Here is an 11,377-nt window from a genome sequence, read left to right as displayed (position 1 = left end):
AATTCTTTATCCACTCTCTCATTAAATTTTTAGTTAGAATTATAAATTTAGTTTCAATTCTTTGTATATTGTTTCTAGTTTAACATCATTCAAAATTTAATTTGAACATTAGTGATGCTATAAATTAATGATATTGCGTATGACTCAACATTTACTCATCGATTTTGTCACGTTCATTTTTTTCTATCATATTACTGAAAAATAAAATAAAATGAAAAATTTGAAAGTCTATAGTATAACATAACTGAAACCTACCTCAAAGTTTTATGTTATTTTATATGATTTTAATTTTTTTTATTATATAAATTTTAAATTTTGAGAGATCAAACTAAAATTAAATTCAAAACGTAGAATTAAAACTCGTAATTTAACTAGATCACACTTTATTTTATCACAATATTTCTTGTAGATCAAATATTGAATTGATAATTTTTACCTATTAAACCGTTCATGTTCGTGAAATAGAGGCAACTAAGCGAGGTATTGGAAGTATAAAGTGGTGAGCCGCCTCCGCCGCCAGAAATGGAAAACAGAAGCAAAGACTTCAGCCGCCGGCAACTTAATTAAATCAATTAATCAACCTTTTCTAAAAATTCAAAGGCGTCCATTCCCATTCTTTTTTAACCCGTTTGCCCATCTTTTTTATAACTAGGAATTTAGATTGAATTATAAGATAATGCTTCTTTTTCGTAGATTTTAATTATGCCTCTTTAATTTAAAACGTTGTGTCGTTACATTTAAATTTTGAAATTTATCTTTAAAAAAGTATTACTAATGAAGAATAAGGAGTTATGAAATATAGGAAGCCATCAACTTAAGAGTCTATGGTGTAAGAAGTTGATAAGATATAAAATATATGTTTTTCAATAGTGAAACCCACCAACTCCTTAGACCAAATAAAGTATGAGTTCATAATTTCTACTTTCCAAACTTTTTGATCAAATACACCTTAAAAAAAATATCATTCTAGAGTTTTATTTATATTAAAATATTGATGAGACAAGTAATATCTAAAAATTGGAAAGTAGTGACATCATTCACATTAAATTGTAGATGATGATGCGTAAAAATGTTTTTTTTTACTCAACTTTATTTTTTTAATAATTGTAAATAATATAGCATACTTATTTTAATTTTTACCCATTAATCATCACACCAATGTTCATCCTTTATGTAATGAAAAATATGTATTTTAGAATAATTTCTCCAATATATTTCTTTTTTCGTTTTGAATTTAAAAAAAATGAAACAATTCAATCTTTTTTCTTGCTATTAAAGTCTAAAACCATAATTGAAATCCACCAAAAATATTTTGTTTTGGAACAATTTTTCATTTTAAAATTTGAACTTCATTCACTAATTCCCAATTTTTCCTGAGAAAGCCAATAGGCTCCTACAATTTAATACATGTTAAGCAATTCTCCCTTATGATTGTGTCCCATTAATATATATAATATTGAGGATTAATATATGGTTTTATTGTTGAACCAATTTCCCACTCCATTAATATTTCTTTTTTTCATTTTTAAAAAGTGAAAGTCCAAAAAGCATATACACATGGTCACCTGTTGACTTAGAAATCTTTTCCTATCATATCTCTTTTATACTTATCTGAATCGCTACACATATTTGTATAGGAAAAAAATCAACTTTCTCATACTTAACTTGTCTAACAAGTATTAATTTTTACCTAAAATTTTTTATTTAATCAAATTAGACTCTAAACTCGGTTAAATGTTATATTTGTCTATCCCTATTCAATTGCCACGAATTTTACAGAAAAAAAAAAGTAATGCAAAGTTTTCTTTCAAACTCATTAATTTTAACAATTTCAAGCTTGGCATAAATTTAAGTTTCATTAATATACAAATTAAGCATTCAATAACTTCCCAAGAACTCGCAAATTTTACCACAAATTTAGTTCTAATGTCATTTTTATTTGAAATACATATGTTCTATAATTTTAAAAACAAACATATGTGAGTGAAAATTACAATTTTTTTTTTTTTTAAAAAAAGAAATTTAAGGTTTAATTGCAATACTTAGCTAAATCTAAGGTAGATATAATGAAATCGAAAGCTTGGAATAATTTTTTATGCCAACTTCATTGGTTTATAGGTAAATTTTGATTTATTTCGTATGTTTATAATATGCACAATTATGTGCTCTATTTCCTCTATTTTAAGGATTAAATTATCTTCCTTTACTCCTTAAATTTATTTCGGAAAAAGAATGTCAATTTTCATCCTTTTTTTTTCCACCCTATAATTTTACATTGTAGTTTACAGAAATTGCAAGGCATACATCCCTAAGTTTAATATCAGAACTAACATATCAATCATATCATAATTTTTTAAATAAGGCATTATAACGTCTAAGATGATTTGAATACTCTCCGTAATTGTTAAATTTAAACTCTATACATCAAAATTAACATTGGTATCTTATATAAACTCATGGAAAATTCTCAAAAATAAAAAAATAAGAAAAACTATTCACACAAAATAGCAAAATCATCTTTGATAAAAGTTGATAAAAGTTTATCAATACCTATTCGTGATAAAAACTTGTTTAGAAATCTATGGATATCTATCCGTGTTTTTTTTTTTTACTACTTTTATAAATAGTTTGACATTTTTTTATGGATAAAAATTTTCTAAATTTCAAACCTATAGATTTAAATTTTTCTTGTTCCTTTGTAAATAAATATATTTACAAAGAGAAGTGAGAATCTTTGAATTTGATGTCATACAAGTTTATTTCCTAACAACCTACAATTAATTTATGAGGTTTGGTCAATAAAAGGTAAACCAAAATATGTAAAATACGTATATATGTGATTATTAAAAAACGTCACATCATGATCATGAACGAATATACAATGCAAATGCAAACTACTCATTCCCAAAAGCTCTTATCTACAACAAATCTTCATCCTCTAATTCAAACAAAAAGATTTCAAGTACTACCAAAACTATTTTTAAAAAATTTGAAAAAAGGACTATGATATCGATGTTTTACCTTCCAAACCACAATGGAGTAGAAAATTTCTTGATGAATCGTTGTTCAAAGTTCAAACCGCATGTTCATCCAACGACAAATGCAATCGGATTCGGCCCTACCGAGCAAACATCCAAATCAAGGCTGCCAATTCCAAAATCTTCCGGCGGGCCCCGCCGGCGTGCACGATGATCCCTCGCATGGCGGAAGAGTCAATGCTACGCCTAAGCCACCTCTATACCGCTCCACGAACTGGACTTTCTTCCCGATGCGAATCGTTGCATACCGCCCAAGGCAGGCGGTTCTGTTTTGTCGATCTTGCTTGGAAGAGACACCGCCGTCGGCGGCGGCGGCGTTGGAGGCGCTCTGATGTTCTGTTCTGGAGGCGAGTTTGTGAGTGACGACGAGACAGTCGGTTCGACGACTGGTTGCCTTCTTCCACCGCTCCGAAAAATTATAGCGCGGAAACTCGCGAAGAATCCTTTCTTCTGTTTTTCAACTGATTTCTCTTTTGCGGTTGGTGCTAGTTCTGTTTCTGACGAGTGATGGTGATTATTGTTATTCTTCAGCCGATTTCGGTCCTTCTTCGATCTCACTTTCCCCATACATGATACCTTGGGAGAAGAAGGTTCGATCATTGACGAAACCGATTTTCCACCGGATCCTGACCGTTTCGGAAACAACCGAATGTTTCCAGACTTGCAATTGCGTCGATTCTTCGCTTCGACATAAGCAGCGTTCTGAGGCTTCGGCAATCCGATAATCGACGCCTTCGACTTCAAATTCAACGAAAACCGCTGCGAATTCGAATTATGTTGCGGAGGCAAATTAGGATTCAAATTCGTGGAATTAGAACTAGCCTTAGTAGATTCTTTCCGCTCAAAGAAAGCGTTCCGATCGAACCAGTCGAACTCTGCATCCTTAGAAAGCCAGAAAGACTCCGGAGGAAAGTCAGGAGGAACTTCCGCCCGATCTGGCTCCTCTTTCCCCTCCTCCAATGGCAGCCGCTCTCCATCGTCGTCGGCGGCTTTCCGGTCGTCGCCGGCAACATCACCGGTGAAGAAGGCCTGTAAATCACCCTGCGGCATCATACAAAGAAATCGAAATCGAAAGAGAGAAAAACAAAAAATTGAAAGATGCAAAAAAGAAGAATTCTTGAATTGAATGAATAATGAGTAATGGCGATTCTTTTCTCTGTCTTCTTCGGTGTGCTCCGTGGCGCAAATTAGGTGAAGAAAGGCCTCTTTAATTTTAAATGGTTGTTTTGTAATTACAGTCATATTTTTGTGTAATTATAATTTAGGTTTAAATCCGGTCCTTAACTTTTAGTCTTGTTCTATTTTGGTTCCTAAACTTTAAAAATCTCTATTTTAGTGTGTGAAATTTAAAAAAAGTATATATTGTACTATGCTGTTAGACGAAATTTGTTTGAGGATAAATTACATGTAACATAAATTGAGAAAGATAAATGTGAAGTACAATATTAACAATTTATATGCCAAAATAGTGAGCAGTCAAAATCATTGAAGTGAAATGACTTTTGAGATCTCTTATAAAAAATTGTTTTACCACCTAATTCAAAATTGAAACCTTAGATTTGTTTTAGCATGACTAACTTATTTGACTGTTTAATAATTCAAAAATATAAGTAATTTATTCTTAATAGCAAGGGTCATAGTAAATACTTTTTAAAAGTCTAAGGACTAGAATAGAAGTTTTTTAAAGTTTATGGATTAAAATAAAAAAAATATTTAAAGTTTAGAGACCAAAATAGGATTTAAACCTATAATATTAATACATATTAAAATTATAATTTTTTTTTCAACGAAAATAATTTTCAAAAATATTGATTGGGTTTATTCAAACCTACTATTCCTTGCGTTGGACCCACTTGATTTTAATGTTTTTATTATTTTTTCCCCCCACAAAATTGATCTTCTTATTTTTTTTTTAATTTAGACAAACTTGTTCCTAGTATTGAATAATTAAATTAATAGCAGAATAATTTTGTGGTGAAGTACAATTCCTTCCTTTATATGAATATTCTTTCCTTTTTCATATAAACATTGTTAGAATATACACGTTTTTTATATGTATTTCAAAGAATTTTGATGTCTATTACAACTAAATAAGAACTAATTCTTTAATAAAAAGATAAATAAATAGAAATGATTATTTTTAAAATAAAAAATGGACTAACTTATTTACAAATATCGCAAAATGTCAATATCTATAAATGATAGACATTGATGAACCTTGATAGACAATGTCTATCACTGATTAATAGTAACATTTTACTATATTTTAAAATATTTTTAACAGTTTTTCCATTTAAAATAATTACTCAATAGAAACGATATTTAGAGTTGTTTAGAAAAAAATACTTGTTTTTGGTTTTTATTTCTATTCCTTTAGGTATATGCTATTGTTTTTTTAGTAATTCAACTTATAAACACATGAAATATAGACATAAGGCAAAAAATTGTTGTCTATGTAAAGTAAGCAATTTTGCACTTAACTTAGGTATCAAGTGAACATGTAATCTCTTTCATAATTGTTAGTTTCCTCAATTTAGAAATAGGTGGAAATGAAAAAAAAAAAAAAAAAATCTAACCTGATATAATAATTAGAATCCATAATTTCCACCAAATTTTGGAATTTGTCTATTTAAATAAATAACATTACAAATTTGGGGTAAAAAATGTTAGAATTTAATTCATATAATTGGATAAGATCTCATAAATAGTCTCTATACTTTAATAAAATCCTCATAAATAGTCTTTACCGTAAGGACTATTTATGAAAGCTTTATTAAATTGTACGAACTAAATTTTAATTATATAACCATAGGGACTAAATTCTATCTTTCTTCAAATTATACATAGGAACTAAAATTATAATTTAACTATTTAAATATTTGGTCATACTGGCTAATTAAATTATCACAATGACATCTAAAATTTATACCATTTATCAAAATAGGCTTGTATAAGAGTGCCCAAAATGAAAATTTTGGTAAAAGAACCCGTTATTAAGGTCAGTAATTATATTTTTTGTTTTTGTTTTTGTTTTTGTAAATTAAGCTTATTTCATACATATTTCTTACCATGATTTGTATCTGAACTACAATGGTTGAATTCTTAGCCAAATTTTCAAAATAAAAACAGTTTTTTGAAAGCTACTTTTTTTGTTCTCAAAATTTAAATTGGGTTTTTAAACTATTGATGAAAAGTAGATAACAAAAAAGAAATTTGAAAGTAAAAGTAATGATTATAGGCTTAATTTTTAAAAACAAAATGGTTATCGAACGAACCTAAAATATAATGGTTTTATATAATATATGGAAACCTAAAAACTCCATTAAAAAGGGAAAAGGGGGATTAGGTAAAAGAAAAAACACAATAAAATAAATAACAAGGAGAAAATAAGAAACTAAAAAAAGAAAATAGAGAAAGAAGATTAGAAAAAAAAAAAAAAAAAAAAGCATGTACCTAGACTTTCTTCATTATTAAAAAAATTTAAAGAAAAACTCTCGAAAATTTTAACGTATAAAAAATATTATTTTAGAGAACATTTGTTAATCGTTTTAAATAACAAAATTATTAAAAATATTTTTATTTTTAAATATAGCAAAATACCATTTTTTATATATGATAAATAGTAATAGATAAATGTAATATTTATAAATAAATTGATTCATTTGTCTATATTTGAAAATAGCCAATTGAATTATTTTATTCCAAAAAAATAGAAAATTATAATTTTTAATAAATCCATTTAACTGTTCCATGCAGTGGGCTGTGTCAAAGAATGCCCTTCTAGAAGTACAGAATGGATAAACACCCCCAAAGTGTATTACTTTTGACAAGAATGTGTTAATTTTAAAATTGAGAAAAATTACAATTTTGGCCCTTCTAATTTTCTTTTGGTTAGTAAGTTTTAAAATATTACATTTATAGTCCTTGAATTGAAATTATGGAGAAATTATAAAATAAATTAGTTATTTTATTTGATTTATTTCTATTAATATTATTTTGAGAAAATGCCAGCAATTGCCTTACATGGTAATTGTCACCATTTTCCATAATTAAAAATCATTTCTCTTGACAATTCTTACTCACCAGCATTTCTGCAATATTTTATTCTCAAATTATAGATTTTATTATTTCATGACATTTACTCGTTTTTAGACAATATTTACTTTCATTTTTACCATATTGAGATTATATTCTAATTATTTTTTATTTTGTTAACTTATACTAAGAAATTTGGATTGAAAAAAAAAACTTTTAATTGAATTACAAGTTTAGTTCTTTTAACCTCTAAAATTGTTTTAAATAAGTTTCTATTTTTTTTAAAAAAAAAAAAAGCTAAAGTCTCTTAATTTCAATTTTATGTTTATCATTTTTTAAAATTTACGAAACTATTTCAATATTTAATATATATATTATTTATTTATTTATTTATGTACATAGAAACACACGCAAGTTTGGAGTATTTAACTACTTGTGCAAATAATTCTTTATAATAATCTGATAATTCAAAACAACTCATCTAAGTCACCTTAGGCCTAGCTTTTTGGTAGTCACGAGAAACAAAAATAAAAGATAAATAAATAACATAAGGGTAAAATATCTTTTTGATTCCTAGGTTTAGCATAGTTTCTATTTGGTCCTTAGATTTTCAAATATTATACATTTGATCCTTAAATTTTGAGTTTTGTTTCAACTTAGTCCTTAAATTTCAAAATATTATAATTTTACTCTTGATATTTGAGTTTTGCTTCAATTTGATCCCTAGATTTCAATATTTTACATTTTTAAAATCAATTTTTTTTATTAAATACTCACTTTCAATCACTATCAATTAATTAAAAATAATTATGAAGTGACATTTTGAATCTAATTTTAAAAGAAATAAAAAAATAATGAAACTTCATTAATTATAATTCTTTTAAAAAAATTTAATTTATTAATATAAATTATGAGTATTTAGTGAATAATCAAGTTTTAAAATATAAATATTGAAACCTAGGGATCAAATTGAAACAAAACCCAAATCTCTAGGCTGAAAAAGTAATATTTTGACACTTATGAACTAAATTGAAACTAAATTCAAAATTTAAAGATTAGTATGTAACGTTTTAAAACTTAAAAACTAAAAGCTAAATTTGAAACTCAAACCCAAAAGTTATTTTTCCCATAAAAGAAAACAATTTTTTATTAAGAAAAAAACATATAAAACTTTTGTTTGGGTTAAAGACTTTTCAATGGCTAAATGTTAAAGGACTTTCTTGGCAGTTGCAGTTGCCCAATAAAGAAATAACAGCCCGATTTCATGGAAAAGTCAATGGGAATGTTTGACTTTGGGAGCATCTTTTAAATTTACATCCAAATCTTTGCTTCTCTAGATAGCTGCCATTAATTACCTTACTTTTTTTTTTTACACTTTTTTTTTTTTTTTACAAATTGCAAAAACTACGACATAGTTATAATTATATCCTTAAACTTCCAAATATTGACTTCAAACTTTTGCAAATATTAAAATTTGATCAAATTGAACCTTAAAATTTACATTTACATAATTATATTAATTGTGACAATGGTATAAATTTGAGAATTTAACTTTTATCATTTGTAGATCCAATTTCAACTATTATTGTAAGCTTGCAGTCCAATTTTAACACTCGTAGAAGTTCAGGAACCTAATTTTTACAATTAAAAGTTTGAAAGTATAATTACAATTACCACCATATTGTTTTCGCAATTTATTCCTTTTTTTTTTTATTTGTTTCATCTACTCTTTGAATGCAGTCAATATTTGCCACCTGGCTTTTAACTGGCAAGATTGGTTGGTTTTGAAAATAGAGTTTAGATTCAACTAATTAATGTTAGCCTGGTATTTTCACTTAAAATAGTATATTATATGACATATAATATATCATTTTCTATTAGCTTTACAAATTTGAATGTGTAAATTGAAAAAAAATGACATTAACATTTCAAAATGGAAAAAAAATGTCATTGAAAAAACTTGCGGCCTTTTAATATAAGTTAAAGTTGGAATACAAATATAATTGTTAAAGAAAATGACCTCTACACAAAAGTACAATATTGTCTATTTCGATGGTAAGTTTTCATGGCTTTAAACCATCATGGATTGACCTAAGTTCAAAGGGGGCTCAAGTCTCCCCTCAACTTTATGTTATATATATAAATATAAAACATACTACCATTATAAATAGGTAATCCGGTGGTAAGTATAGCTCTATCAAGCCTCATTCCCTTTGTTTATTTATTCATATTTTCCTTCCTTTAACCGACCTTGGATTATAAAGTTCCCGTCAACAAAATTAACTGATACATAAACTTTACACTAATTCATATTTGTAATTAGTCAAGGCCTCAATTAGAAGAATAAAGTGGCATTACATTGTAATAATCGAAGTGGTATACATCTGGCAGAGAATTTCATTTCTCCATGCCAGAAGGATACAAAATATGTTTTAAGATATTATTATATCGAAATGATTTTGAATTATGGAGTGTTTTAATACTTGAAAATGAAGAAATCCTAAGTAATTCCACTTCATTAAACCGTTATGCAAGTAACATACACCTTAACAGTTGACCCTATGCCAAATTTTAAACCATGTGGTTTGCACAAACCCGCTCTTCTAAATCATCTTTTAAAAATTATATTCTAACCTACCACTATAAATCAATAAAGCCCCATTTATTATACAGATTTTTTCATAAGATTTCATACAGACATTTAATATTCCTTAATATCATCCAAGAAACTTTAAAACCCGACATGAAAATACCCTACGAAAATGTGAGATTTTTATGCCTAAGAGATGAATTGTAAAAATATAGCTTAATTAATTAATAAATTAATATCAAATATTAATTACTATTAATTTTAATCAATTGTTAAATATAAATATATTATTTAGACTTCATAAATTCCATCTAATATTTTTACCATTATTGACTATTTAATATAAATTATTATTGTTAATCAATATTCTAATTAATCAATTAATTTAATTTAATTTAATTAAAAAGTATTTATTTATTAATTAAATGATGAACTAACATAATAATAAATTAATAAAGGTTAAGTTTAATTGATCATTTACATTTAATAAAGTAATTATTTACTTTTAGTTTCTATATACAAATTATTGAATTGAACACAAATATGTAACTTCCAAATATTAATTATCCTGCACATTCAAACATAAATATTAATTATCTACATTCAGATCCTAGATATTTAATATCTATGCCTATGAAACAATACCTGTGATCCAAACGTCCCTACTATATAAAGTTAGACTATAAAATTTCACCTCTTACCTATAATTTTAGCAAAGGTGATAAAGCATAGCTGAATATAGGTTTTAGTCCTTAATATTCAATCTAATTCCTGTTATTTAAAAAGTTTCAATTCAGCACTTGAGTTTTCAATGTTTTTAAAGTTATTCTCTTGTCATCAATGAATGTTAGAATTTGTTGATGATAAACTTACATGAAATGTTTAATAAATTCGTGAAATTTTAAAGGAAGAAAAAGGTAATCTGGTGAGGAAAATTCCTAATTCCTCCTGTAAATTCTAAAAGAACCTGTAGAAATTTCAAGTTCTCTTTTAGATGACTTTCTTCTCCCCTATACTTCTGCCAGTTCGCTCAATATTATCTCATCTAAGTTTATCATCAAACAAAAGATTGAATTTAACTTTGTTTATAATAGAAACAACATTGGGAAAGAGAAGAAAAAAACCCAAAGACTAAACCAAACCATATACTTAGCAAGAATGTTCTCTCTTTTGGCAATGATGAGGCAGCCAATGCATTCTTGTATGGGATTTTTAGATGATGACATGAGAGAATCAATCATTTAGGTAATTTCTTGAAGGTTAAGGGAGGATGATTTTCTAGTTGTGGGATTATTCTCTATGTACTGGTGAAACCTACAACAATGGTACTGAATAGAATGTAGTCCTGATCAATGTATTTTTGGCAGGTATTACTTAGGTTTCACTAGCAGCTCGTGGTTAGTTCAAACAACACTTTCCCAATGTTCCAACCACAATTTTGGATGGTATAGACTTGTTCTTCATGATTGACTTTCTAGCTCTCTTTCTAAACAAAATAAGGGTCAAAAGGCCTCAAATCAAGTCTTTGGTCATTAAATTCTAATGTCTTTGACTTTTTAACCTGACATTTTCTTAAGAGGTTATTTCTGGAGTGAAAAAGTTCCCAAATACGCTGGTTTCTATGATTAAGTTGATAGTCCATATCCTAAAGTCTAAACTAGTAATGATTAAGTTGATAGTCCATATCCTAAAGTCTAAACTGGCAAACTTATAA

At 27.0% G+C, this 11,377-nt stretch overlaps 1 protein-coding gene across 1 annotated transcript; it reads right to left on the bottom strand.

The window, feature by feature from the left end:
- Positions 1–2,867: 2,867 nt before the first annotated feature.
- Positions 2,868–4,290, bottom strand: LOC120072586. Its single transcript, XM_039024982.1, has one exon. The coding sequence runs from the start codon at positions 4,278–4,280 to the stop codon at positions 3,225–3,227; it is 1,056 nt and encodes a 351-aa protein (XP_038880910.1). The 5' UTR covers positions 4,281–4,290; the 3' UTR covers positions 2,868–3,224.
- Between the last annotated feature and the right edge of the window lie 7,087 nt (positions 4,291–11,377).

This window comes from Benincasa hispida, chromosome 3 (genome assembly GCF_009727055.1).
Source record: "Benincasa hispida cultivar B227 chromosome 3, ASM972705v1, whole genome shotgun sequence".
Classification (NCBI taxonomy): Eukaryota; Viridiplantae; Streptophyta; class Magnoliopsida; order Cucurbitales; family Cucurbitaceae; genus Benincasa; species Benincasa hispida.
The sequence above is the reverse complement of the archived record's forward strand: the minus strand, read 5'-3'. Positions and strand labels throughout refer to the sequence as shown.

Excerpts from the sequence above, each read along its gene's own strand:
- LOC120072586 (XM_039024982.1), bottom strand. The coding sequence starts at position 4,280 with ATGACTGTAATTACAAAACAACCATTTAAAATTAAAGAGGCCTTTCTT.